We start from the raw sequence: 26,698 nt of genomic DNA on the forward strand, positions 1-26,698 counted from the left end.
GGCGGTTCGCTGGCCTGTTCGGACGAGGACCGTGCGGAGTCGGTCCTGCGGGCAAGAGGCGCGAGCGGGGAGAGCTTGCTGTCTGGTTCGTGGGCCGGGCTGGGCGCGCCAGGGAGGAGTATCTGGCTCAGGCTCGAGCCCCGCCGCTCGGTCGTGGGCGTGAACAGTGGAGTCTGTGGCGCAGGCGACTCCGGCGCGGGCCCGTCGTTGAGCAGCATCGACAGGTCCGTCGCCCGCCTGCCCAGCGACGGGCTCCTTCCGGGCGCGACGCCGCTCGACGGGCGACTGCCCTCCGACGTCGGGGAGCGGTCGTGTTGCATGTGGGCGGCGGGGTCAGCGGTGCCCGGGCGCGAGAAGGGCAGGGCCTGCGAGGGCGAGATGGGCGAGTTCAGAACAGCATCGCGCACAGGATCAAACGCCGGCATAAATGGCTGTATTCCTGACGTCAAACGAGCCGAAAGCCTGAGAGGATCTCCGAATCAATGCGGCCAATGTGCGAGCCAACTATAATAACGGCGAGCAGCCGCTGCAACATAACATTGCCCGCCACAGCGCGCCCCAGTTTCATCTCTGCCACTTTAGGCCATCCCCTCACGTGCCCATAACACTTTCCGCTCATGCAAAGCTTGGTATAGTGCATCTACAGACAAAACATCGACAGCATATCATTAAGGGCAGTCCCGGAAATATAGAGCGAAATGAACGATTCCCCCGCCGCCATCATGACGACGCGTACAGTTTCACCACCCCGTCTGCTCCCGCGCTTGCCATGAACGGCAGCGTGGGGTGGAATTGCACATCCAGCACGCCCTCGTGGGCCTTCTCCCGGTGCACCGTAATCTCCTGCACGCACGACCTAGAGCCCAGCAGGTCCCAGAACCGGACCGAGCAGTCGTGGCTTCCAGATACCAGCGAAAACCCGGACGAGTCAATAGACAGCGAAGTCACCGCGTCCAGATGCGCGAGCATCGAGTGTGTGCATTGCCCTGCGTAACACTCAGACATGATCCCCTCAAATACAAATGCATGGACGAACCGGTGGTGATGTCAAAGATCCGAATATGCTTGTCCTCGTGAGCCGTGACGAGCATTGGCATCGTCGGATGCGACACCATGCTATTCACCTGCTTCGCCGGGGAGCCATCTAGCCCCGGATCGTATTAACATGACATCCCCTGACCGCCTGAGTAAATCACCAACCTTGCGCCGCCTCGCTCTGCAATTGACTGACTTCCTTCCCAGTTTCGATGTCGAAGATTTTGATGGCTGCGTTCTGGTATGCAACTGCAACCTTTTTTAGATCCACCCTGATCGCCTCGACCGCAGTCGCCCCTGGGAGATCGTCATCTCTCGGAATTTCATCACTCTCGCTCTCCAGTCCCGCGTACGTCCACGACAGCTTCAGAGAGCCTCCGGCGGGGCCGCTGACATCCCAAACTTTGACTGCCCCTTCGGCGCCACAGCTGATGAGCGTGCTCTCGTCTCTCACCAGCGCGAGGTCCCACACCGCATCGGTATGTCCGATCAGCTCTGACCGGATCCTCGACTTGTCGAAAGGAGCGTATGTTGTATGTGATGGTGGAGGGAGGACCCATACACGGATCGAGGAGTCCAGCGACGCCGAATAAATGAGCTGCTTCGACGGCGATATGATTAACCGAGTAATGGCCGCAGAATGCCCCCGCAGCGTCAATTGTGGCTCGACTTCAGTTATAGCCCGAGCGCTGCAAACCACGAGAACGGCAGAGACGTGAGCTCAAGGGACATATGAACTTGCAAGGAAATAACACACACCCAGATGACGTGAGACCGCTAACATCCATTCGCCACAGTTTTATCGTGCAATCGTCGCCTCCCGTGGCAAGGCACAGTTCGCTGGGATGGAACGCGACTGCCCGGACGGCATCGAGATGGCTTCAGAACACGTTAGCGAGCTCAGCGAAGTGGGCACTTGAGTTCATTGCACTGACTTCCTCAAGGTTCTCCTCGTCTTCCACACCTTAGTGCCCTCACCCTCACCAAGCACGCTCGACTCCTCCTCCGCCTCTTCCTCCTCCTCCTTAGCCTCCTCCTCTTCCTCGCGCGTGTCCCTCTGCCACGACACAATGCCCATAGGTGACATCCCCGATGGACCCGACCTTTCCAACTGTGCCTGCTGGGCCGCTTCATGAGAAAGCCTCAGCTTCTCCTTCCAGTCGTCGTCGGGCCGAAAGATCGCAGTAAGCGGACGGGGCTCGTCTCCATCCCTGTTCTCTTGGCTTTGGGGAGGCTGAGACTGTGGCTGCTGCTGGGACATTGGCCCACCAGGGCCGGTAGGGGGCTGTTGCTGCTGTTGCTGCTGAGCTGGAGGCATCATTGCATTACCCAGGGGATTGTTCCGCTCAAGCGGCTGCATCTGGCCTCCTTGGGCAGCAGGGGCGGATGATGGACCAGACATCATGCTCATGCCGTTCATGACTGGGTACTCCTTTCCGACCTCAGGCATGACTTTACGAGGCCGGCCGTTGTACGCCATCTGCTCGAACGGGGGCACGTTGGGAAGAGAAAGCGGTACCGAGCCGCTATTCATGATCGGGCGATTGGGGAGGGGGTTCATGGCCTGTGGCGAGGTCAAGTAAGATACTTCCTGTAGACATCTGCACCCGTGGGTATTAGCATGTACACTTGGCAGACTGCGCCACTGTCGAGAGCTCACTGTTTCAGGTAGTCCCGACTCCTCGCGCGACTCTTCGGATCGCGCCCTGGAGGAGGCTTCCCTAAGGCCAGCGTGCCAGAACCCGGACCGTTCGTCAAGGGGAAGTTGCCAGCCCACGTAAGAGGCCTTCCAGATGGACCCGCGCCAGCTGCGCCGTTGGGCGCGGACCCAACAGAACGGTTCTCTGGCGGCAATGGGATGTCTGAACATGAACGTTAATGCAGACCTTCACGCGGGATAAAGTAACCGCATACCTTCGCTACGCGGCGAGCTGCCACTACTCCCCTCTTTGTGGCTCCCTGTCTCGTCTTTCTGGGCATTTTGAGCTTGAAGTGACGCGAGTTTGGCTGGTGGGACAGTGCCAGCTTGTGAAAGTTGCTTCGAACTTGGGATATTGAGTGAGAAGCAGAGCCCAGGCGTGATAACAGCACAACGTACCGCTCCATCCGCAAAGCATACTCCAGCATCTTGATACGCCGCATAAGATCGACCTTGACATTGTCGAACGAGCGACGCTCGCCCTCCAGCAGGGCTATACGAGCCTAGCGCGTCACCACATAATGAGTTGGAACGCGACATGAACGGCAGAATCGCCTCACCCTCATCTCCGCCCGCTCGATCTCCCACTCATTACGGTCGCGTTCGTATCTCCTCCATTCGGTCTGGAGAAAGTGCAATACGCTGGAGAGCGTAAAGTCTTGGCCGTTCTGAGGGGGCGGGGGCGGGATCCCATTATTCTGGGGACCCTGCTGCTGCTGTGGCTGCTGCTGGATTTGCTGTCCTCCCTGTTGCTGGCCCTGCTGTGGATTCGGAGGGAGTCCGAGCGAGCTCAACATAGGAAGCTGTATGGAGGGCTGCTGAGGGACAGAGTTGTTGTTGTTGGCTTGCAGGTGCTTTGAGGTAAGTCGCGTCGCGGCACTGGTGAGCATCATTCTTTGGGTACAAACAAGGCCAATACTTCAGTCCGTCGCCTGGCGCTCGGCTATTAGGTCGCTTGCCAGCCTGTCGACGATACCTGCAGTGTACACCGGAGCGATAGAAATACAGCAAACTTTCTACAAGGCGCAGAAGTCACGTCGCTCTCCGAATATACCATAATTTAAGGCTAACACGAGGCGGAGCTATCGAGGGCTTCCCCTGATGCCTCGAGCTAGCGGCTGCAAGCGATGATCGAACGCCGAATGGATCTTTGGAGCGCCATCCTCGTTATGGAACAAATACGCCATGCGTTTCGTCCTCACAATATACGAAACTCGCGACGGACGCGTGTAAACCATAAATACGTCTGTCGGCCGCGGAACAGTCCAGAAAGCGATCTTTACATCTTCCAGTATCTGCCTGAGAGCGATAAACGGACGTATCCTCAGGGGACGCTCTGCACCTCGAGATTAAAGACATCAGGGACCGTACGTGACAGATGGATTGTCCAGCGTTAGTAGGCGGCCTCTACTTCTTCCCCGATCTTCAACGAAGTCAGGTATCGTATCCGCCCACACCAAGAAATAAAGACGTACTTCTTGATTCCACCGCCAGGCGCTCCTCCTGCCGAGGTCAAGAGGGTCATTCCTCCCCTTGAGCAGCAAAGTGCATTATAACGAACCTTTAGCAGCTAGATAACCCGTTAGATCGGCTATATACCTATTCTGAGGGAAGGCAACGTACCCTTTTCACGGGCCTCTTTCAAAGCTTTCTCCTCAGCCTTCTTTCTCTCCTTGAAAACCTTGTCCTCTTCATCCTCGTCCTTCTTATCCTTCTTTGGCGCCTGTGAATACATTGCAGCAGTGAGACACTGACCCTGAGATCCCTCTACAAAGACGAGGCGACCTTTAGAGGCTTCAGCTTGCCGCCCTGTCTTCCGGACATCGATGAAGATGTTAGAGCTCGGTACGAATTAGTGGCTCCGTATATGGAAACTGCTTGACTTATGGGAATTAGCGCCCATTGGACTCCGAGAATACTGCGGGCCCGGGGTTGGAGATTTCGTTCAACGACTGTAGCTCAAGTACGACCCCAAGTCTAGAGGGAACGGACACGACTCGCCGCATTCACTCCAATCTCAAGGCGAAGAGACTAGACCTTTGCGGAGAGCTGCGCTTCTCTCGACACCCATGAATCAAGCGCGTCTTCCCCAACTTAAGCTGCAAACAGATTCGGACGCACTCCAAGAGCCTTATAAAGGTACTGAATCTACCGCCTCCACGCCGACGGCGGACAAAAGCCCGTACGGGGATGAAAAGAGTCCACGCTTGCGCCCTGATTCTCACTTAGAGGAGACCTCTTATTCGACAGGAAGCCAATCACAGAATAACCGTCCAAACAAATCACACGAAGGTCTTCTCCGTCTCATTGGGTCATTTCTGGATGAGCTGCACAGACGACCCGTACCTCCTTCTGTCTTTGACGCGTGGATTAATGACGGCCCTTTGAGGACGGATAGGAACACAAAGGTCCTCGCTGCCACCCTCAGGGGGGTAGCAGCTTTTCAGGCTGGTAAGCGTGATGTGACCCAGAGGACTCTGTCCGTTCCGGACACCAGTGACGACGAGGATGAGAAGGAAAAGCCAGATTTTTCAACAGATATTACAGCAGCCATCTTGACGAGGCTACGCTCTTCTTTGCTGGAACTGGAGCGAAACGGATGGCAACTGGACATCAGGTATACCGCCCACTTCTCGTAAGTGCTCTAGCTCATGAACTCTTATTATAGTGTATCAGGCTCCAACCTCGGAAGTTCCTCCGAGAAAGCACATACACCATTCCGAAGCCGACGACGTAGTCTGCGACCCATAGGCCGACGGTCTCGGTCACCCTCCCCTGCAGCAGGAGTAAATGCTCGGCCGTACAATGCCTTGAACGACTGTCTAATCATCCTTTCGTCCGTGGTACTGGAGGATTGCCGGTTTCAAACTCCCGTCCCTGGCCCCGCACGTCCCCCGAACGCTCTACAATCCATAATTTTAGATATTGCTCTGATTCTCTGTAAAATGTATAGAAATGATCCTCAAATACTGTCGCGGATAGGCATGGCGCTGCTACCTGCGTTCGCCACTTTCAAAGCTGAAATGCACAGCCGCCTTCTAGCAGTCTTCAATGACTGGATTCTGCGGGACATGCTGGATGATCTCAGACGCACACAAGGGGCGGGCTCCAGTTTCAGTGAAGGTCGGTAGCTCCGGTAGTCTGTTCTAGACATTTGAATGACCAGCATGGTCTAGACATACACGACAACAGTCTTGACCTACCGAAGGGATCATCAATATCCATTCATGTTGAAGGGGCACAGGATGATGAGGAAGAGCAGCGGCAGCCTGCATGGGTCCCTTGGACGAAACCAGGCTTGTCGGTTCGAGGTATACCATCCACCAATAGCCCAAATCAATCGCTGCAGATATACTTTCTCTCTTCCCTCGTCCAGCCCCTGGTAGCGGCGATTGGCGAAAACATTGTCGATACCGCGCCTCCCTCGACGATGTTTCGCCTGTACCGGTTGATTGACGCTCTGACTGATCTTAAAAGGGACGCCTGCTTGGATATTCTCAATGTCGCGGCCTATTCACCCCCCAGAGCCAGATACTTCGCACTCAGTCTTTTGACTACTCTCTGGCCAAAAGCCATCGGGCATACATTTGTCAGCAAAGCATTCCCCGTCATGACGTACTCAGAGGCAACTCATACAGGCGAGGGCAGAAGCACTCACGATCATGCTCAGTCGAACCACTCACAGCCCCATCAATTCATGCTATGGAACTTCAGAGACTCTTCGTCGGTGCCCGCGGAGAGTAGTCCAGGGTTCAAATGCCGCTCGTGCTCGACGTTGCTCCGAGGTTTTGGGCTTCTGTGTCCCTTCTGTATGTGTGGGGTCCATTTTGATTGCTACGACTATCCGGAAGGAAGTCATCTCTCAGAATATACACTGTCAGAAGGCGCCAATCTTCAGAAGGTAGCTGTATACCGGTTCTGCAATCTGGTATCCACCAAACCTGAAGGCGTATCGGGTGAAGTCTCAGTGGAAGGCCACCTATTCGGCCTGGTGAATATCTTTACATTGTGCCTTTGTTTTATGTGCCGAAAGCCTCTGTGGGGCTTGAGCGCGCAGGGCCTCAAATGCGCCAGATGCAACCTCTTTGCACACTGTTCTTGCATACGAAGACACGCGGATGTTGCAATTCCACATTGTCAATCTATGACGATGGACGCCACCCATGTCAGCCTTGGCTGGATGGACCTACGGGATTCTTTCAAGGACCATTACCAGCAGGTCCTGACGCTGTTAAACAATAGGGCTCGCTTGACGTACGAGGAGTTGTCTATCCTTCACTCGACGTTCTGGACGCAGCTGCAGATCATGAATAATGGACTGATCCTGGGATCTGTTGTTGTCAAGCGTCGAAACGGCACCGCAATAATTGCAAGTATGAAGGAGAACGAGCTCGACGAATTTGAGATCCATACGGCCGCTAGATCAGTAGAGTCCTTGCTTTCCTCAAATACTCCCACTCCTTCTCCTGCTCTACAAGAGTATTTTCTAAGCAACCGCATCAGCTCTGCCGAACATTCAATATTCTACGATTGGCCAACGTTAACATACATTACTTCTGTCCTGAAAGCTTCCGACGACACCTGGCCATCTCCTACGGCCTCGTTCGGCCTCCTCAGCGTTGCGGGGCCTGAGGCAGAGAACGAACTCAAGACATCATTTCAGACCACATCAATGGGACGTATTCGAGACGCATTGGGCCGTGGCTTATCCGTATACTCCGATGACGTTGCCCGTATCTTCCTCTGTCATATGTACGAATCGGGCCTCTTCGAACGGGCTGACCGAACAGAGCATCTGTTCAACAATGGCGAAGATCCTGCTCTCATTGAATGTTCTTTCGCGCTACCTTTCGGTCTAGATGAGTCGGCCGATGTGGAGCACATTGTGGCCTCGGTCGAATCATGTTTGTGTGACCTCGACCTGTCTGTCAATGAAGCTGGATTTCTTCTTCTAGTGAGGAGGCTTTGGCCGAACGAGATGACTTCTGATTACGCTCGAGTGAGGCTCTGCGGTAGTATCATTACATGGATACTTGCTGAAGTTGGTTATCCTACATATCCAATACTTTGAGCTAACATATATCCGTGCAGGATGAGAACCTAGCCAGTATTCTTCGCGACTACGTGGCACGAGGTCGTCCTCTTCCGGGCGTTCGCTCGAGACTGGAGGGGCGATCATGGCCTTCACCTCACGATCCGCGACACACTCCTCAATCGTCTACGAATAATGGAGGAGATTACGTCGCCTGCCGAAGAGCTTTGCTGCATCAATATGCAACGGGATGGTTACTTGCCTTGCACAACTTAGACATGAACGCATACGCCTGTGTTATTTACGATATTTGCGCCGAATTTGCTCATGACAACTCTCCGGAAGATATCATGACCCAAGACCGTGCTGCGACCGACAGGGTGAGAGCACTACTCGAAGCTTATGCAGTTCTCATTCTGGACTAAATATCATATCAACCTGCGGCAGGGTGGTGAATTGGCACATCACGACGACTGTCTGAGATTAATAATAAAGCTTGCACAAGCCTCCGTGACCTTTGCCATTCCAGAGGATCTCATACTTCTGTGGCTCCAGCACGTACCCGCTGAATGTCGGCCCACGAAGGTATGATAAATCCAAGTACATTATTCCCTGCAAAACTGACGTGATTTATCTAGCCACTTCCGACGATACTACGGCTCTTCAACCGTGAAGGTGATGGAACACACCGCTACAGCTCTGTCGCTGATCCGTCAGTCCTCGCTAATTCAGCTCTGACTGGACTGGACCCGTGGAGTATTGTCATGGGTGTGGCCAAGCAGAAAGATCAGTTCCGACAGAGTCTGCACTGGCTATCCTTCCTTGCTGCTGCCGGAGTAGACGTACCAGTACACGTATACTCTCAGTTCTCCTCGTTCGTGTCACAGTACACTGCTTCACTCGAGGATTCCGTCACGCTAGCCCAAGCCGCCCTGGAATCAACATGGCTGAAGTCACTCGGTCATCAGCGTCTTCAGGGCATGATAGTCGATCTTCACTCCCTCCTCGCCAAAGGCCTAATTCAGCGCATGCGAACATGTACAAGCATGCCTCTCGTGTACGTCATTTCAATCTGGCATACTTATGGAGCGGGATTGCTAAGCTGAACTAGATGTTCATTCATCCGTTATTCTCTTTCAGTCTGCCTGTTATTATTTGGATGCGAAAGGAAGAGCCTGCTTTCTTGTGGTCTGGTTAAAGACGAAGAAGTACGCCACCTTCCTTCCAGGTCGGTAATAGTCACATTAGCCGCGAAATATCGTTGACATCAAGGCAGGAGAAAGCTGAATGCACGGGCGTCTGCCATGGTTGACCCTATAATCGTTGACGCCAGATTGATCAACTGCCTTCGAGGATACGTTGAATGTGCGGTGGAAGAAGTTTCTATTATCATAGCGAAGTTTCTGGACATGCTCGTTAAGGAGGCAGCGTTGTTAGAGTCCTACGAAGTTGACAACTTCATTTTAAAGAACGAGGAGGCTCTTTGTCTATGGTAAGCTACATTGAAGGTGGATCGTACTACTCACCAGATGCCTATGCAGTGCCTGGAAATTCTATGAGCTGCAAAGCCACGACATTGCGAATGCTCGTACGAGTTTTCTCCTTCGAGTTCTCGTGGTCGACACGCAACCTTTCCGGGCAATCTTGCAGCACGTTTTTGAGGAATCGGGTAATTGGGAATCACGGTAGGCTCCCACTTACCTCCATCTCGTATATTTGGCACCGGACTCCCGACAGGTTTCAGGCTGTTGCATGCCTTTTCCGGATGATACTGGATGTGACCAGTCCGTCCTTCATGGTAGAAGATCGTCAGTTCAGATCTTCGTTCATTGATGTATTCCACTATTACTTCCGTGCTTTGTGGGCGGATGAAAAAGTAAGTCTATGCCCATCATTTCGACGGATGAATGATATCGAATGGTAATGTATGGTTCGTCCGGTCAGGAGGAGATCCGGTTGACCGTCGATACATGGTCGAAGACATTGCTACCCGTCCATTTCGATGCTATCGCTACGTGCTGGAATGAGGCCTTGCCGAAAATTCCCGTTGGACAACGAGTGGAATTGATCGCCTTCCTGGTCCAGTTACGCCCTCATTTTCCGGAATGGCAAGGTAGGACCAAGCTGTCTCACCAATTGTATTCTCTCATTTGAGCTTCCTATCAGTACTGTCATGGGACGTGATAGTGGAGATGATACTCGAAGATGACTACCTGCAAAAGAATGGCAACAATGAAGATGGCCCGGCGTCGGCTCATTTAGTAAGTCCAAGCTAAGACTATGCAGATCGTACCTCATCCAACCTTCGGCAGTCCATGTATGGCCTGTCTTCAAGGGACTCTACTTTCATCAACGCCGATACCGATCCCGACATGTCCCTCGTTCGTGTAAGTGAATGTGCTATAGAACGTCGCTGTGCTCTTTCCTCACATTCTTGTCAGGTTGCAATAGTAATTCTGAGTCTGCAAATGATAGCGAACGGTATCGCTGTCGATATCGCTGCGCTGCTACGAATCAAGACCCAGCTCCTGAAGATCCTGGGTTTCGCCGACGTCTCCCTAATTCCTGCACTTAGCGGCCATGCATTTCATGTGCGCTTCGGAGATTTCATAGAGATCCCCGAGAGTGCCTTGCCGTGCATTTCCGAACTACCTGCCCTCTTTGATGCGTTCCACCCTTTCGACCTTGCGCCTTCTGCCATGGGTGGTCCTTACTCGCACGAGGAAACACCAGCAAACCTGCTAGTTGGATCAGCGTTCGTCGACGTACTGCTCGCTCTTGTGGTTAAGCAGGACTTTAGCAATATGCCAGTTGGCACTGCTAGACACCTTATGGAGGCTCTCTTGATTGTCATATACAAACATGACTTCGACAGCAGACCACTCAGACATCTGATGCCGGATTTGCGGCACGCTGTAAGACACGTTATGGATGTCCTGCTAATGGACGTTGCGTACGAGCTCCGGCGTTTATCGGTCTCCATATGCAACGCCTACATCAAATGCTGGGGTGTGACTTCCACTCATATCCTCGTGTGCGTAATGTAACACCTCCAGTGGACTCATTAACTCATGTGCCATGAAGGGATTCGATAGAGATCGCTGCGAAGGCCATCGAGCTGCTCAACCACAATGGAGAAGATGCCCTGGTTATCCAGATTCGATCGTTCATTGAAACAACTCTGACAATGTATGTCCAACTAGCTGTTATAGCTGCGGGAAACTCATCCGGTTCCTAGGCGCGCTCGAGGGGGGATATTTAACGCACTATGCAAGGTGGGTTTCACACGACCAGAAGTATCGATATCTCATGTTCATTTTGACAGCAACCTCTGGACACAAATTTCCTCCGCGTACTGCGTGACATAACAGACGCCAACGCGAAGACAGTGCGGAACGAAGAGACCCTACGAGAAGTACTGCTCTTCGACACCCTGGGTCGAGCCCATGAGAACGATCGCCGTCATCTTCAAGTGGTTGTCAATAACCTCAACCGATATGTTGAAATTGTTCACCACGAAGACTGCACCTCTGAGCTCATGTATCGTAGGTGATATGCGTTCTTCAGCCCATTTGATACTCACTTCCTCCAGAGGTGGGCCAGTTTCTGGGAAACATCACTCGCCGTTTGGCAGAAGCACCAGACGCATACGACCCAAGCCCTATGTTCCTCCTTGCAGCGACCCTGATTGAACATAACAGAGCTAGAAGTCATGTGAGTCTCCTGACGAGGCTTGCCTCCGTTGGCCGTCTTGAAACTGATCTTGCACGTACAGGAATTATTGCGCGCTACCGGATTCGTCCTAACAGCGTGTCTGCCGCGTTTCAGTATATCAAGTGAGAGCCTGCTCCGTCTGATGCGCGTCTCAATGCGCATCTATGGGAGGCCGTCGCAGCCGGGACAGCGTCTGGGCGACGCAAATGGCATCATTGGATCCATACTTGGCACTTTGTCCGACGGTTTGAGGGGCAGGGGTCGCGTAACACCTCAGACGTTGACAAGTATCCTAGAGGTAAGGCCCTGCTCCTTTGCTCTGATAGTATCCGCTCAGCTTCGTCGGCGTTTACAGATTCTGTCGCTGGCAGATGCCTTTGACGGTCGATCTGGAAGGAGCTTGTTCTCTGACTACATCATGGGTATAGCGGAGGATGCTCTGCATTATCTCTCGTCTTCTCCGGCGTCGACAGTATACTCGGACGCCGGGTTCGCGTGTGCTCGAGCGGCAGCTCGCATGATAATGGAGACGACGGAGGACAATGCGGAGCCTTTCTTGAAACAAGTTACAGCCCCCTCTGATGTGAGCATGAGTAGTCCAACTATCATCGCACTCTGCTGACTCGGATCGTTAGAAAACGGGGCGCCAGCCTCTTAGCATCCGCTCGTGGAATGTCCTGCTAGTGACGGCGCTGTGCACCGACCTGAAGGCGTCCTCCCGTCTACTACTAGACAATTTCCCCACTTTTCTGGTGATGTATCACAGGTGCCTCAAATCCTACCATATTGCGGAACCTGGGACAATAGGTTTGACTGGAGCGGACGTGAACTACGCATACATCTCCATCAAATTGTGGCTGCTGCTCGCTCATAGGGTGTCCTCTATTAGGGAGGAAACTGGGGCAGCGTCGAGCAACAAGGAGGATGCCACATCGCGGATGCTGTGGAACGACCTTTGGCCGCCCTTCGAACATCTGTTGGCGGCATTTGAAGAAGATGCACAGCTTGGCAGCATACCGGTGAGAATACATACCATACACCATTGAGATGCAAGCTAACGCCCACGGTGACCGCTGGTCAGGCTACCGGCGCACTGATCTTGTCATCTATTGCGGATCTCTTCATGTTCCTCCACCAATCTCGGTCGGTGGTGATGCTGGACACCGCGCTTAACGTCGAAGTGTTAACGCGAGCGCGGGCGTTGGCGAAGAATGAGACTTTGGCAAACAAAGTGAGTCCTCTTCAGAAGACAGACTATGCACCTCATCATCTCTGTGAAGCTCTCTCGCGTTCTGCGCACTATGTCGGAACCTGCGGAAGATATCTCGACAGAAGCCCTGGTTAAGCAAGTCGTGGCTGATCTGGTCGCTACGGAAAAGCTACAGGCTTTAGAGGTGAGGAGGCGGGATGCTGGGAAAGCCGCATATGAGAAGAAGCCGGAGCGAAGGTAGAGGGCCGGGACGAAGGCCCTTAGTCAGTTCATGTACCATAGCCATGCATTGTGGGACGGTCATTGTTTATCAAGCCATACGCAGCTTTGCTTTCTGTGCTTTCGCGCGCTTCTCCTTTACTACTGTGATCCCGATAAACGACCCGACAGCTGACAGCCCGGAAACGAGGATGAAAGCGGGGAGCCGTACGGCCCATTCTCTCGAAGGGAAGAAGTCATGAATCGGATTTGACGCGTCAAAGAATGGCTGAAGGACTCGAGGTGTCAGCGGTTGTAACTATTAGGAGGTCACTGCCCTCATACCAGGAGAAGGGCCCAGAACGTGTAGTAGGTGAAGACGACGGATGCCGCTAGCAGCATCGCACCTCCCAGCGCTTTATCGCTGGCGCCCTGTGCAATCCAATAAGCTCGAGGAATGCATACGCAGGTAGCACCGCTGCTTACCATGTCGCAGTGTCTGTACAAGGCCGGCCAAGAATGTGGCCTTCAAAGTTGTGGTATAGGTGGCAATTGTGGCAACGCCATGCAGTAGATCGAGTATTAGAGGTAGCACCGCCACCGTTCCTAGAGCAGGCGCCCGGCCATACGCGATCCGCTGAGTATGCTGCTCCTGTAACGCGGTCCAGGTCATGTCCCATGCACTCCTCCTGCGTCTCTTTCTCTCTCCCTCTTTCTTCTCCGTCCACATCGCGCTCCAGTATCTCAGGCTCTATGCGGACAACATTGGGATCACGTACTACCTCACCCGCAGGCTTCGGGAGCTGGACGTAGAGGAATTGCGTGACGTATGGGGCTTCATATGGTGAACGCAAGTGTTCGTGTCCTCGATGGCTTCCTTAAATAATATTTCAACACCAGTCATCTCCTTGTCACTAGGCCGTCCAAGTCGCGGGCTTTAGAATGCTTTGTCGTAGACACTTGTCGGAGGTCCACCCACATTGCCATGCTTGTAAGTACCGGAACACCGCTCCTGCTGATCCCCAGGATATTCACAAGGTATCACAGACCCTTTGGTTTATGCAAGCACACCTGAAGGACCTCTCCTCTTCAATGAGACAGAACCCCAAGTCTTTCACAGTCTGCCAGAGCACTATCCTCCAGTGCCATGAGATAATATTCGGAGACCTTCCTGCCCCTGCAGTGATGCCCTACTCGACAATGGAATCCTCAGGCATTTCAAGTACTTCTAGGCAGATCAGGAAGAAAGTCAAATCTAACGTTGCGCCCGCTCTGGTGGGCATGGGTATTTTACTTGCAGGGGTCCCAGGCTTGCCCCCCTTGACGGACGTCATGAGTGAGGTTGTCATAGAGCAGGGACGTGCTGACGACGACCGTCATGAAAATCATAGCATCCGTACGGGTCACGAGGACGATGCTCCTGGTGTTCTTAGACCTAGCCAGAGTACTGAGAATGGAGAAGAAGAAGAGCAGGACCTTCAATCCACGGACTCCTTCGAAGAACCGGTAGCCAACCAGGCCGACCCTTCTGAATTAAGTTCAACGGAGAACCGACCGACAATGAGCAACTACGACCGAACACCAAGTGGGACCATAACGCGCCGTAAAACAATAGGTGCTGCTCAGACGAGCCCCGCGTTACCTCTCCATATGCGACCTGATGGTCGACCAAGGCTGTCTGAGGATCCTTTTGGTCAGCAAGACGAGCCTTTGCCTTTGCATTCCACCAGTCCCTTCCAGTCTTCGCCTTCACTGTCAGCAGCGAAGGCCTCTCGAGACATGAAGCGGTCACCCACATCTGACTCGCTACTACAAAAATACGATTTGCAGTCACAAGCCCACCTTCTGCGCAGTCATTACTGTAGATCTGAGGTCGGTCCATTTTCGCATGTTTCGCGGTATCTTTGTGTCATAACAGTACATCAGGTCCAATTTATTCTTGGCCTAGAGGATATATGCAGCAGACTCCTAGTCGTACCAAAGCCGGCGCGCGTCAGTGCCCTGAGGGCTGAGCTAACGACGTTAAATCATAAGTTACCTGCGGAGGTGAATTCTGCAGTGATCACGAATGTTACTTCCTATGCTCAGTGATAACCAGGTCTGCATGCCCATGTGGTGCACATCATCCGATGTTCCTCTTGGTGCGCCAGGGAAAACACAGCCTCACCACCGAATAGTACGCATCCCCCCGGGTGAGAGCGTCGTGCTCAACTCCGCGGAACGGGCCCCATTTCTCTTATTGATGGAGATTCTTCACGACGATCTCGATTTCGACCCGAGTAAAAGGAGTAACAAGGAGATCCTCAAGAAGATCGTGGTCAAGGAGGAAGAGCGCAAGGGGGCCTCTTCAGACTTGGTCGCATTTAAGTCGGGGCCCTCCGCTGTTCGTCGCACAAATTCTAGCAGTGAACCTACGACGGGATTCCCTCCTGGGACGGATATCGACCAGGAGGACAGTTCGATGAGTGCTCCGGAAATCAGGCCGATTCCTCCAACCCCTACAATGTCGGCCCTCCCCGTAGACGAGGAGGAGGAAGTCGATCTCATCGAGCAGGTATATGGTTCGGACGGGCCCCGGTTTTCTCATGCGGTTGATTTGACCGACACCATCGTATTACCCCCTCGACCACGCAATAAAGATCTCGATGCTGCTGCATGGTCTCGCTCGTCATCCCTCCCCCCTTCTCCCGCCATCGAGCAACGTCCGTCGTTTGGTACTCCATCGGTTGCTGGCACCCCCCTACTAAATCACGGACGGAATGACAGTGGTACCAATGCTCAGATACTGTCGCTAGACGAATATTCGGAACGTATGCGAACTGCCGCTGTCATGCTCGCGCAGCTCAACGCGAATTTGGTGCGAGAACCCTTCACAGGTGCAAGCACCCCGTCCATGGGAAGCACTCCTGTTGAACCCTCTTCGAGTTCCCCTGGCTGGCTATCGGCATCTAACTGGTTCACAGTTACGCCTCCCTCGGCTGAGAACGAGGAAAAAGTCAGCAAAGGCCCTGTACACCCGTCTCTCTCTGGTTACGTCTCCCAGGCCCGTACCAGCGCTGGTGCTCCTGTTCCGCATAGCCGGATGAGGTTGAACCCAGCCGAAGCAGCTGCCATCCGTGATCGCATTATGCGCGAGATGATCGCTCTCGAGGAGGAGCGCATGGAGCGTATGCGTGAAAACCGGGAGGTGGACGGCTTCTTGTCCGTTGGATCTGACGGAGGGGGCGCCAAGACGCTTGAGGATGAAACCATCATTCGTCGTGAACTCAGCAGAGCCGACCCCTCCGCGATTGTATTCAGTGAATCGTGGTCTGCAAAGAAGGTATTGTCTTTGCCTACATGCATAGTAAATCAGGTACACTTACCCCACGTTGCCTCCAGAGTCGAATACGACATGGCTCACCCTATGGCCACCTAGGTAGGTTTCATGAAACCACTACACATGTTCTTTCTGAGCCCTTGCTCGAACAGCCAACTGGGATTGCGTGTCCGTCATTGTCAAAACCGGGGGTGACCTACGGCAGGAGCAGTTGGCAGTCCAGCTAATCCACCAGTTCCAGCGGATATGGCAGGAAGAGCACTGTCAGTGCTGGGTCAGATAGTATGCTTCGTTTGTTCCTGACATTGTTCCCAGCTCACGCTCTGTCGTTGATAGCTTCCGAATTCTTGTCACAGGCGGCAGTTCAGGCTTGGTTGAGACGATTACTGACGCGGTTTCTATACATTCCATCAAGAAAGCGGAATATGCACGCCGGCTCGCTGAAGGGCGGTTAGGTCACGTTACACTGCTTGATCACTTCAAGACGGTATGATTCACATCCTAGTGATTCGTGTATATTTTACCATCGAATTTGATTAGACGTACGGCGACCCTAGTTCCACGAAGTACATACGCGCCCAGCGCAATTTTGCTAAGTCGCTCGCTGGTAAGTCGGAAGACACAGCCATCTTCAGGAGCTGAGGACTTGCGCAGGATATTCCCTCGTCACGTATCTCTTGCAGATAAAGGATCGTCATAACGGAAATATCCTCCTGGACAGAGAAGGTCATCTGATACACATAGACTTCGGGTTTATGTTGTCCAACTCCCCGGGCAATATAGGGTTCGAGGCAGCTCCTTTCAAATTGCCCCTTGAGTACGTCGAAGTCCTCGGAGGCGTCGACAGCGAATACTTCCGGGAGTTCAGGCGACTATTCCGCGAAGGCTTTGAGGCTGCCAGTAAACACTGCGATAGCATCATCAGTACGTCGGTTCTTTTCATGATGATATGTCATCGATCTCATGACCTGTATAAAGCATTGGTAGAGCTTATGCAGAAGGGTGAGTGGTATCTTCCATTACCGTGAAGTTGCATACTAAGGTCTGTGCAGACTCAGCATTGCCCTGCTTCGCTGCTTTGGGTGAACAGACCGCCAACCAGCTGCGAGAACGCTTCCAACCAGCGCTCACGCACTCATTGCAGGAGCATGTTGACCGTCTGATAGACACATCTTTAGGGTCGAACTGGACCCGTTTGTATGATTCGGTACGTAGTTGTTCGCGTCAGTTTGAACGTATTTCCATCCTGAATACCCTTGCAGTATCAGTACTATGCTCAATCAATCTTATGATGACGAGCCATGCACTTCTCGCTAAGCAGAGGAATATTTGTGCTCCGCGACGCGGGCTCTTATTCACCCATTGCATTGACTTCCCATGCAGCTGGTCTCAACATAGTAGTTCAGACTATGGCTATTAGCGCAAGCCTGCCAATGCGCAGCCGCCAATCCAAGCGTCCTGGTAAAATAAATATGCAACTAGTCATACATAGTGGACGAGACTAGAATAACTTGTCATATCTGTTCAGACAAGAGTACCACTCATAGTCTGAAGCACCCTGGGATTAATATGATTAAGCCCATTAGGCAGACTCACTTACCGAAGTTTTGTTTCGGGTCGCACCAGCACTTTCCTCGCTTGTGTGCCGCGCCTTGAGGGCAGTGCTGGAAAGGTTCATGCCGGTAACCAATGTCGTTGAAGAAGTGGATCTGGTCTTTCCGAGCGAACAGGGCGGCTCCTATGCTGTGGACAGGTGCGTCTCCCCATCGCTGGTATAGCGAAATTCAACACAACAGTCCTCAGGAAAATAGCGTCACCAGTAGCGTACCTCGTAGTAGAAACCACCCTTCTCATCCAGGAAATCGAAAAACTTGGAATAGGCTTCGCTTCGCCATAAGTCAAGGTCTCCGATCTCAAAGTTGCTCCAGACTACAACAAAGCAGTCAGCAAGGCAAGCCATCAAACGTAGAAACATACATACAGTGACAGCGGTTATATGTTTCGCCACCATCATCTGAAAGGAATGCCATGGCATTATCCTCTGCCACCAAACCCGGGTTCGCGTTGATGAACTCCTTAACCGCATTCCAGAGTGTAGGTATGGTAGCCTCGTACTCGTACAAGGAGACGGTAAAGCCTGCCAATCCGTCCGCTCAGAAGACCATACGAACTACATCCAATGTTGCTTACCGTAGACTTTACTGCCGTCCTCCATGATCAGGAAAGGGTCATAGTCAAGATCGCAGAAGAACTTGACATCGGGCCTGATGGTGACATGGTCAGGCGTCACCATCGCAACAAGATAGAAAATGCATACGTACTCAACTCTCCAGTAATACTTGTAGTTCTTCAACAGCTCGTGCCGGTAGAAGAACTGAGAATAATGAAATTGAGCTATCTGTGAAATAGGTCAAAATGGTAGATTACTGACGCCTGAGTTGAAGCGGCACATGTTCCGGTATCTGAAATGGCTTTAGAGCCTGCAACGTATGCTATCAGCCGTAAAGACACCTACGGTACGCTGCCTGCAGAGAACGTTTAGCCGGTTACCCCTGCGCCAGAAACTGAAGAGACGAACCTCCATATATGACATTATTCTTAATCATGTCAGCTCTAGCTGCGCTGGCCTTGTCCTCGTCTATCCAACTGGGCTGGTACCAGTGATCGTGGGGTATAAGACCAAACTGGACCTCGGAGTCCGTGATGGTAAGAATGCGACTTCAGAACTATCAGTAAGAGCCTCGCTTGCAGATCGGACATTACCCACTCCTTGAACTCGTCACTGAAGTCTTCTTCGTTCAAGAAGACGTAGGGATACCGGAACTTCTTGTTGAAGCGGTCTTCCAACTGCTTCATACTAGATACTACGCCAGGCAGATCACTGTTCCGCGCAAGCATGACAATCACTGCATTAGCCCTCCGTCCTGGGTGAGTCGTGTTGTCGGAGGGTGCGTAGTACTCGTCCGGCACGGTGTTCTTATACGGAGGATTGGGTGCACGGAATTGGTCGGCAAGGTTAGACAATGATGTCGCTCGTCCATATTCTTCATGAGAGACGCTAAGGATAAAATGTAATCCAATCTGGCCGCGTAATGAGGGTGCGGTGCGGCAAGTAGCATTGACAAGCCGCTTACTATGATACCCAGTACCAGCAGAACGTAACGCATAGGCGTCATCATCTTGTATGAATCCACTTAGTCCAGAGCGGAAATATGGACAGTTTACGTGACTGACAGCCAGACACGCCAGGTTAAGGAATGGGAGGGTCGAAAGAGATCTTCCGGTTTACGCTGCTGCGCTGCGCTGGATATACCGTCCACCGCCACAGATCCGGACAAGGAAATAGTATCGCAGCACGTGTGCGCACCGCGACATGTCCTGGCAGTCGCCCTCGAGCACGTTTCCTTTACTCAGTGAATAAGGCGGTAGGGCCGTGGGAGCGGCAGAGCCCTCTACCGTAGACATAGATAAGATTTGGTAGCAAGCTGAAAACTTGACATCCTGAGCAGCATCATATACTAATATATTTATTTTGCGAAAGCAATTGTGTTCCAGCCATGATTTCCGACTGAGCATTCACCTCAACGATTTGAAGAGATGTCCACTCACTCCTCCCTCAGGTTCTGAGTATGCAAGTCATTTATGTAAAACAGCTGACATTGAAGTATGCTGCTTTCACCTGGAGACCGCATCTCCAACGCCCCAAGCTAGGTCATGTCTGTTCTCTTGAGTCCCTTGACCAGCATCCGCCACCTTGGCTAAAGATGGAAAGAGAGATGCCACGTGGTTTTACAATCGGGGTCCTTTGAGGACCCCATCTTTGATTGGTCCAAAGCCGTGTGCCGGTCCTGCCGTCCGCCATATACGGTTAAGAGCCAAATAGTGTCAAATAGATCGCGTAGATCTTGAAACGATCGCAGGAAACCTGCGAACGGCCGGGGGGTCCAAGACCCACTACCTACGGTAGCGGGAATGGTGACGATGGCAAAAATACAACGACACTTGCGGTTGCCACTGATAACTATGTGCGCTGCCAGGAGTAGTGTGAGCAAAAGTGGACCCTCCGAGAATCGAACTCGGGACCCTTGCATTGAGGGATTGCATCCACATAAGTACAAAGCTCTACCGATTGAGCTAAGGGTCCATTGCCTTGTGGTGGCCTTCTGCGATACTAGTCGAGATTAGAGGATACAGAGGTTGCGATCTTGTTCACACTTCGTTACATTGGGCTTGCGCAATTCAGTTCTATAACAAACGGACCGCGAAAAACGCACACCGGGATGAATGACCATTCAGACGAGAAATACATGATTACACCTCAGGAACGTTTGGCTCCTCGCGTATCCCGTCCGGAGTAATCTCCACGAACCTGGTGCCTACCCTCCGGCCCTGCTCCTCGGAGTGGGTTATCCAGACGATTGCTTTCAAAGTGGAGTCCGGCGACTTCAGCTCGGACGTGAGATACGTCTCGACAGAGTTTGAAGACTGCGGATCCAAGGCGGACGTCGGTTCTAGCGTGTAGTGAGCATCAATAACTTGACGGAATGAGTAGACTAGGCTCACCATCAAGTAGCAGGACCTCAGCAGCGTCCAGACCGATCGCTACCGCCAGCACCATCCTCTGAGATTCACCTCCGCTGAGGCTTGACCACTCTCTGTCCCATAGCTCATCGTCCAGTCCAAACGACCGTCCTACTTCGACCGCTTGGTTCAGGTCCGGAGCGGGAGTCTGCTCTCCCTTCTTAGACAAGCGCGAACCCTTCGGGTCGCGTGCGGAGAATGAAGATATGGTGTTGAAGAAATCCTTCGGTGTTCCCGGCAGTAGAGATGGACGTTGGGGTACATATAACACACGTGTCCGGAACAGAGGGACTCCTGCAAATTCCACGGATTATGGCTCCAGACCTCGAAATCAATATTAGCCCCCATACCGATTGCCTTAGGAGTCCTGTGAAAGGGCAACATTAGGAAAGGCAAAAATCAGAGCCTTGCTGGAATCGCACCTTCCCCTGTAGAGCACCTCGCCCTTGTATACATTGAGGTGGGCAATGCATTTCAGCAATGTCGACTTCCTGCACAGAGCGAGTTCAGTTTATCCACTACGCGTACGCGAACGCGTGAGAAGAGGACCTACCCCGCACCGCTTTTGCCTCGGAGGACGAGAACATCACCTTCTTTTACATCGAAGGTAGCGTCGGAGAATATAAGTGAACCATCCGACCGCGCGCAAGATATCTCTCGAAGCTCCAGCAATGTCTCGCTCATAGCGCTCATAGTGTAGCAGATGGAAGGAAGGGGGAGTGTGTCTGCATTCTCACGGTTCATGTAAACACATTATATGTCATAAATTTAAACCAGTACGACAATGCAAACGTGGGCAGGCAATCTCTGCGTAGAATAGCGCCCGGGGCCAGTCTCCCAAAGATACCCAGCACTTGGGAGTAGAGTCCATTAAGGGTATGAGGGTTGAGGAGGCATACCCATCTCCTCTGGTGTTAGGCTTGAGCTCTCTATCATCACACCGACACCAATCTTGGCAGCGTTCTGGAAGGCGCCAGCGATCAGCAAGAATTGGGATTCATCGACACAATACATACCTTGAAGTGATCGATCTCGCCACCAATGATGAACGCGAAAGTAGGAGCAAACCGCTGCTCCAGCAGGGCCGAAACCTTGCCCGTCGAATCCAGCTGAGCCCGGAAAGTTGACATCCGCAAATCCCACTTGGCGCCCAACGTGGCAACGGCATCTCTGCGTGTAGGGGCAGAGATGACTTGCAGATCCGCAGCAACATCCACCTTCTCACTCAGCTTCTGCCAGTACGTCGCCTGCAGTATGCCGGGCTGTTGCAGTAGTGCAGTAGCAATCCAGTTTTTGTCGGTACTTGTCCACTTCGCGACGTATGACGTACTGAGCTCGGTCATGTCCGGCGTTGGTCGTTGAACCATCGTCTCGAATCCCAAAGCCAGGTTGCGTGTCAGGGACTGCAGGTAGCTCCCAACATATATGCCACTGAAGTCGGCAGGGGAAGGGTTGATCGCCTTGACATTCAAGTTGTAGTCACGACCTGAATAGTCATTCTCTATTTGGATCATGTTGTGGCCCGCTTGTGACGAAAGCTGTGAAACGTCTTGAGCTCTGAATCTCAAGCCAGACACAGGTGACTGACCTGGGCCTGCATTTTGGTCACCAAGTTAGGAGTCCAACCCTTGTTGAACCGAGCGTTCACACTCCCTTCATGATCCACCCCACCTTGCATGAAAACCTGCGGCAAGCCGTTAGCCACAGTGCACACGGACCGAAGGAGGGATCAAATACCTGGTCATTGGCGAATACGGCGCCAAAATTGTACGACGGAGGTGCTGATTGGGATGCTAAGTTGAACGAATGTGTCACTTGGAAAGCGGGGTTCGTAGATAGTGTCTTCGTTAGGTCGGCTCTTGCGCCGTCAAAGATGAAGTGGGTCAGATGTGTACCTGCACCGGGAACACATCAGTCTCGAGCAGATGTGATGATAGATACTGCATACTTTTAACTTCTTTTTGTAGGTTCTCTACCGAACCGGGGCAAGGCAATGCGAGGTCTGAGCGCCATTGCGAGAAGCGGTCATACGTCCTTGTGAAAGGCGACACAGCGGAGTAGAACGGCGACCAAGCAGATGACTTGGTTGAGGACGACGGGTAGGGAGACTGGACCGGAAACGCGCTCATTGAGATTAAAGAGGTGTGTATACTGACTGCCTTGCCCAGGGCTCCTACGTATTCGACTGCTCAAACAAGTTGTCGACGAAATTTCGGAGACCAAACAGTCACAAATCCTTCAGCCACTTTGTCTCGCGAATTCCACCAAGTCCCTCCACTTCGACACTACTCGAATCCGTTCTGCTTCGCGGTCTATTCGTCCCCTCTCTCCCCACCTTCTGCGGTGAATGCAATAGTTATCAATCATGACTGACTCCGATACTTTTGGCGCAAAAAGATGGCTGGCTCTTCTCCAAATATTCCCAAGCCTCGTCGGTCGCAGGTTGTTATCAACTTCTGGAACCTGTTGGGATTGAGTAAAGGGATGCGCATCTCTTCGGTGCCTCAAACCCTGCACATTTTCATCTTAGTAGGCTCTACCGTGTGTAGCTGAGGCTCCACGCGATCACTCGATAGATTTTTATACCGCGAACTGGGACTACCCCGGCACTCTGGATCCGCGCGGTACTATAGTCTTATACTGCAAGGTCGATCGCGGTCAAATCAGGAACCGCTTGTGGCTAAACACAGAGCAAGGTCTCGCTTTGGACTTGGACTTGCAGACTCCATCCGCGACTGCGGATTGTACGATACTCACGTACCGGGCGCCGCTGTTTAATTCTTTGAGCGGTGGCCGTAATCGGTTGCCTTGCGCGACTCTGGCCTCTTCTCCGCGCTTGACACGAGTCTCGGGCCCAACTGCGTGATCAGTGATGTTACTCCTGAAGTGGCGGAGCGAATATGGCGATACCTGATAATGGCGTATTGCCCCGCACATTTCCATTATTCCTCGTAAGCTGTTCCGTTAATATTCTATTCTGTCTCTCATAGGCTTACACTGGGAAGCTACCATTAGCTCGTCCAATCCCGCGTTCTTGCTTCTATGAGCTCTTCTATGTGTATGCTGCATATGATCTATCTATAGAAATGGTCATAACCATCGTGCGCGGATACAAGAATAGGAGCCCACCAAGATAGCTCCGCAGCTTTGAAAACATCCTGCTGCGGGTGGCGGATGATAGTAGATCGGGCGTCCATAGCCTGTTTCGCAGTACCTTAAGGTCAGTCAACATGTGTCAGGTCCTCAACCGTCCATAGAAGTCTTTCCTTGTATTGTCCCACTGCGGAGCGCTTGATCCCGCTCCTGCTCTTATTCCTGTTACCCACCTTATTTCTTTCTTCTCTCCATATTCTCCTCTGCAACATCTTCACGTCCTTATTATTCATTGCATCTGGTAATTCGGCGGTCTTGAGCTCTAAGCTTACCAGCGTGCATCCATGACCGCCAAGTTATCCATGCCCGCATTCGGGGGTCTGAAGCCGAGACTTACTTTGGTGCACCCGAGGCGTTACGTCTTGCTAGTTCTCCTGCTCCTTGTACGTGGTGTACCTGCGTTGTGAAGCTATTGAAGTCCAATTTCGCGTCAGCTGGGCTTTCATTATATCCTGCGGATATCACACGAGTCATACGCTCGAACTACGTCTCTCTCTCACATAGTGGAACAACTGTCATTAAATCGCACAGTCCTTTCCGATCATTACTACGGCGACTACCGCAGGGCCAACGCTACCTTCGTCTTTCTATGCAGAAACAACGACCTTCCGGGAGTCGTATCTAGCATTCAGCAAATGGAAGACAGGTTCAATAGAAAATACAAATATCCTTGGGTTTTACTGAACGATGAACCCTTTACGGATGACTTCATCAAGTACGTCTCGAGTTGACAAACACATAGATCTTGATCTTAACCTGCGATCAGGCGTGTGAGTGTCTTGACTGACGCGCCAATACACTTCGGCGTCATACCCCATGAGCAGTGGGTACAGCCAGAGTGGATAGACGAGAAGAGAGCGGAGGCAGCTCGCAAGGTCATGGTATGGCAACGCATAATATACGGGGGTCGGTATATATAGACGTATTATGTCTTTACGATTCACTGACTACGTTCATTCCAGGCAGCGTTCCGTATGTTGTTCACCCTTTACTATTTTCCTTCATGCTAAAGGTGGCTCTGCCCCGTAGTTATCGGAATATGTGCCGGTTTAACTCAGGAGTAAGCGGACAGCTCGAGCTGGCGACCCTTCCCTCTTAACACACATACATAGTTCTTCTACAGGCACGAACTTCTCTTGCCCTACAAGTACTACTGGCGGGTCGAGTTCGTACCTATGCCATAACTTGGTATCCGCGTTGTGCTTACTCGTGATGACGCTAATCCTTCAGGCCCGACGTCAAATTTTTCTGCGACATCGACTACGATCCATTCCTGTTCATGCAGGACAATAACAAGACATACGGTCAGTAGTGGTCGAGTGTTCAGGTTAGGCATATCATTGAGACCCTCTGCCAGGATTCACCATCACCATGGAAGAGTTCAGAGAGACGGTCATCACGCTGTGGGACAGCACGAAAGGTGTGTAAGCTCAGTCATATCGTGTCCCGAACCATTAACAGCGGTTCCCAGAATTTCTGTCCGAGAATTCCCAGTATGTGGCGGAGAACAATGCCATGGGGTTTCTATCAGATGATGGAGGGATCTCTTACAACTTATGCCACTGTGAGGAATATCGCTCAACTCTACTCCGGACAGGGGTCTTATACGAGCATGCTTTACTCTCAGATTGGAGTAATTTCGAGATCGCCGACATGGATTTCTGGCGAGGGAAAGCATATTCGGACTATTTCGATCATCTGGAATCAAAGGGCGGCTTCTATTACGAGGTTCGTCTGTTTTGTTCGTTTTGGGGCGATGAATGATTCACCGAGTCACTGCCTCGATGATAGCGATGGGGTGATGCTCCAGTCCACAGTATAGCAGCGTCGTTATTCCTTGACAAGAACCAACTGCATTTCTTCCAAGACATTGGTTACAGACACGAGCCCTTTCAACACTGTCCTCAAGGGGACGATTGGTCAAGAGGCCGGTGTGCATGTGATCCTAATGATAACTTCGGTACGTCCTCTGTTGTGTCGTCCTTACGACTCTGATGTGCCCGGTAGATTATGTGGGTGCCTCTTGTATCAGAAAATGGGATCGGATATGGTAGCGAACGTGCAACTTGTATTTATTACGTATTATACTGTAGGTATGTATAGTAGAGGCCTTTGGGTATGATACTTTCGACGGTTAGGTGCGGCTGGGGGCGGCTATAAGTACATGGTGTCATCCAACGATCACGTATTTTCAAGAGGGGGGTGCAGGTTTTCCGCAGTCTTCTTCAGCCCTTCCACAACTTGGAGGACCTTCGACAGCTTGCTCCACACTGTAGTGTAAATCTCTGTGTTTCCTTGCTGAATATTCCCCGCCAGAGTCCGGCGGAGGTCGTCTGCTTCTGATCGGACCATCGCTCGGACGGCTTCGAAGATCGGCTCTTGAATCGCATTGACGACGCTTTCAGGAGGTAATGTAGGTTGTATTTTAGAAGTGCGGACTGCTTGGTCTGCAACGGCCACCGACAAAGCACGAATTTCGTCGCGGTGTCGCTGGATCACGGTTTCCGTCTGTCGCTGCTTAGCCTCCAGCTGGTACCAGAGTTGGAGAAGATTGAAGTTTTCAGGGAGACAGAACGAAACAGCTCTAACGCACCTCGACGACCTTCATTTTCCATTTCTCATTCTCCTGCTTCAGGCTGACATTCTCTGATCTCAAGTCAGCTGATTCCGTGATGAGTGTGGCTATCTCCTGCGCTATAGCCGTCACTTGATCACCAGTTACATTGAGGTTGAATTCGATGCCTTGTATACGTGCCC

General features: G+C 52.2%; 10 protein-coding genes and 1 non-coding gene across 11 annotated transcripts; 3 read left to right on the forward strand and 8 right to left on the reverse strand.

Moving 5' to 3' along the window:
- Window positions 1-41: 41 nt before the first annotated feature.
- GLOTRDRAFT_29645 (uncharacterized protein) lies at window positions 42-425 on the reverse strand (the record flags this gene model as incomplete). Its single annotated transcript, XM_007864628.1, has 1 exon — window positions 42-425. A coding segment is annotated over one exon (384 nt), but the record flags the coding sequence as incomplete, so codon positions are not given.
- A 99-nt stretch (window positions 426-524) lies between these two features.
- Window positions 525-3,607, reverse strand: GLOTRDRAFT_56702 (WD40 repeat-like protein). The gene is made up of 9 exons (XM_007864832.1): window positions 3,295-3,607; window positions 3,134-3,237; window positions 2,950-3,080; window positions 2,696-2,897; window positions 1,971-2,636; window positions 1,795-1,914; window positions 1,201-1,724; window positions 1,037-1,144; window positions 525-986 (listed from the first exon to the last, which is right to left on the reverse strand). Exons 1-9 carry the CDS (start codon window positions 3,529-3,531, stop codon window positions 721-723), a joined length of 2,358 nt encoding a protein of 785 aa, XP_007863023.1. The 5' UTR covers window positions 3,532-3,607; the 3' UTR covers window positions 525-720.
- A 248-nt stretch (window positions 3,608-3,855) lies between these two features.
- GLOTRDRAFT_136875 (translation machinery associated TMA7) lies at window positions 3,856-4,583 on the reverse strand. The gene is made up of 5 exons (XM_007865180.1): window positions 4,520-4,583; window positions 4,358-4,457; window positions 4,296-4,304; window positions 4,210-4,237; window positions 3,856-4,157 (listed from the first exon to the last, which is right to left on the reverse strand). Exons 1-5 carry the CDS (start codon window positions 4,556-4,558, stop codon window positions 4,142-4,144), a joined length of 192 nt encoding a protein of 63 aa, XP_007863371.1. The 5' UTR covers window positions 4,559-4,583; the 3' UTR covers window positions 3,856-4,141.
- Window positions 4,584-6,545: 1,962 nt separating this feature from the next.
- On the forward strand, window positions 6,546-12,931 carry GLOTRDRAFT_72136 (uncharacterized protein; the record flags this gene model as incomplete). The annotated part of the gene is made up of 21 exons (XM_007865181.1): window positions 6,546-7,775; window positions 7,826-8,146; window positions 8,214-8,351; window positions 8,405-8,823; window positions 8,878-8,994; window positions 9,043-9,258; window positions 9,308-9,451; window positions 9,504-9,642; window positions 9,711-9,879; window positions 9,933-10,027; window positions 10,079-10,153; window positions 10,208-10,800; window positions 10,851-10,955; window positions 11,005-11,041; window positions 11,092-11,311; window positions 11,359-11,507; window positions 11,671-11,778; window positions 11,836-12,063; window positions 12,116-12,499; window positions 12,562-12,711; window positions 12,761-12,931. The coding sequence occupies 21 exons, from the start codon at window positions 6,546-6,548 to the stop codon at window positions 12,929-12,931; spliced, it is 5,208 nt and encodes a 1,735-aa protein (XP_007863372.1).
- A 69-nt stretch (window positions 12,932-13,000) lies between these two features.
- On the reverse strand, window positions 13,001-13,290 carry GLOTRDRAFT_36421 (uncharacterized protein; the record flags this gene model as incomplete). The annotated part of the gene is made up of 2 exons (XM_007864712.1): window positions 13,001-13,177; window positions 13,234-13,290. 2 exons carry the CDS (start codon window positions 13,288-13,290, stop codon window positions 13,001-13,003), a joined length of 234 nt encoding a protein of 77 aa, XP_007862903.1.
- Window positions 13,291-13,559: 269 nt separating this feature from the next.
- GLOTRDRAFT_72143 (uncharacterized protein) lies at window positions 13,560-17,499 on the forward strand (the record flags this gene model as incomplete). Its single annotated transcript, XM_007865182.1, has 15 exons — window positions 13,560-13,732; window positions 13,789-13,879; window positions 13,936-14,760; window positions 14,815-14,934; window positions 14,987-15,255; window positions 15,346-15,764; window positions 15,885-16,210; window positions 16,270-16,306; window positions 16,360-16,489; window positions 16,544-16,694; window positions 16,748-16,814; window positions 16,862-17,131; window positions 17,186-17,209; window positions 17,260-17,414; window positions 17,470-17,499. 15 exons carry the CDS (start codon window positions 13,560-13,562, stop codon window positions 17,497-17,499), a joined length of 3,087 nt encoding a protein of 1,028 aa, XP_007863373.1.
- A 35-nt stretch (window positions 17,500-17,534) lies between these two features.
- On the reverse strand, window positions 17,535-19,484 carry GLOTRDRAFT_110029 (glycosyl transferase). Its single transcript, XM_007865183.1, has 11 exons — window positions 19,342-19,484; window positions 18,975-19,288; window positions 18,786-18,925; window positions 18,723-18,732; window positions 18,639-18,669; window positions 18,529-18,581; window positions 18,398-18,471; window positions 18,189-18,344; window positions 18,036-18,136; window positions 17,808-17,976; window positions 17,535-17,755 (listed from the first exon to the last, which is right to left on the reverse strand). Exons 1-11 carry the CDS (start codon window positions 19,384-19,386, stop codon window positions 17,709-17,711), a joined length of 1,140 nt encoding a protein of 379 aa, XP_007863374.1. The 5' UTR covers window positions 19,387-19,484; the 3' UTR covers window positions 17,535-17,708.
- Window positions 19,485-20,262: 778 nt separating this feature from the next.
- Window positions 20,263-20,351, reverse strand: GLOTRDRAFT_t46. The gene has a single exon. It is a non-coding gene; the product is annotated as a tRNA-Ile (tRNA).
- A 167-nt stretch (window positions 20,352-20,518) lies between these two features.
- Window positions 20,519-21,481, reverse strand: GLOTRDRAFT_36261 (P-loop containing nucleoside triphosphate hydrolase protein; the record flags this gene model as incomplete). Its single annotated transcript, XM_007864701.1, has 5 exons — window positions 20,519-20,718; window positions 20,771-21,082; window positions 21,139-21,155; window positions 21,211-21,279; window positions 21,342-21,481. The coding sequence occupies 5 exons, from the start codon at window positions 21,479-21,481 to the stop codon at window positions 20,519-20,521; spliced, it is 738 nt and encodes a 245-aa protein (XP_007862892.1).
- Window positions 21,482-21,676: 195 nt separating this feature from the next.
- GLOTRDRAFT_27444 (uncharacterized protein) lies at window positions 21,677-22,896 on the reverse strand (the record flags this gene model as incomplete). Its single annotated transcript, XM_007864624.1, has 5 exons — window positions 21,677-21,751; window positions 21,805-22,326; window positions 22,377-22,472; window positions 22,526-22,683; window positions 22,737-22,896. Coding segments are annotated over 5 exons (1,011 nt in total), but the record flags the coding sequence as incomplete, so codon positions are not given.
- Window positions 22,897-24,576: 1,680 nt separating this feature from the next.
- On the forward strand, window positions 24,577-26,044 carry GLOTRDRAFT_104042 (glycosyltransferase family 15 protein; the record flags this gene model as incomplete). Its single annotated transcript, XM_007865184.1, has 11 exons — window positions 24,577-24,656; window positions 24,708-24,851; window positions 24,971-25,001; window positions 25,054-25,106; window positions 25,172-25,245; window positions 25,299-25,361; window positions 25,413-25,505; window positions 25,569-25,669; window positions 25,733-25,901; window positions 25,949-25,991; window positions 26,035-26,044. The coding sequence occupies 11 exons, from the start codon at window positions 24,577-24,579 to the stop codon at window positions 26,042-26,044; spliced, it is 861 nt and encodes a 286-aa protein (XP_007863375.1).
- Between the last annotated feature and the right edge of the window lie 654 nt (window positions 26,045-26,698).

Source organism: Gloeophyllum trabeum, assembly GCF_000344685.1.
Source record: "Gloeophyllum trabeum ATCC 11539 unplaced genomic scaffold GLOTRscaffold_00003, whole genome shotgun sequence".
In the NCBI taxonomy this organism is placed as follows: domain Eukaryota; kingdom Fungi; phylum Basidiomycota; class Agaricomycetes; order Gloeophyllales; family Gloeophyllaceae; genus Gloeophyllum; species Gloeophyllum trabeum.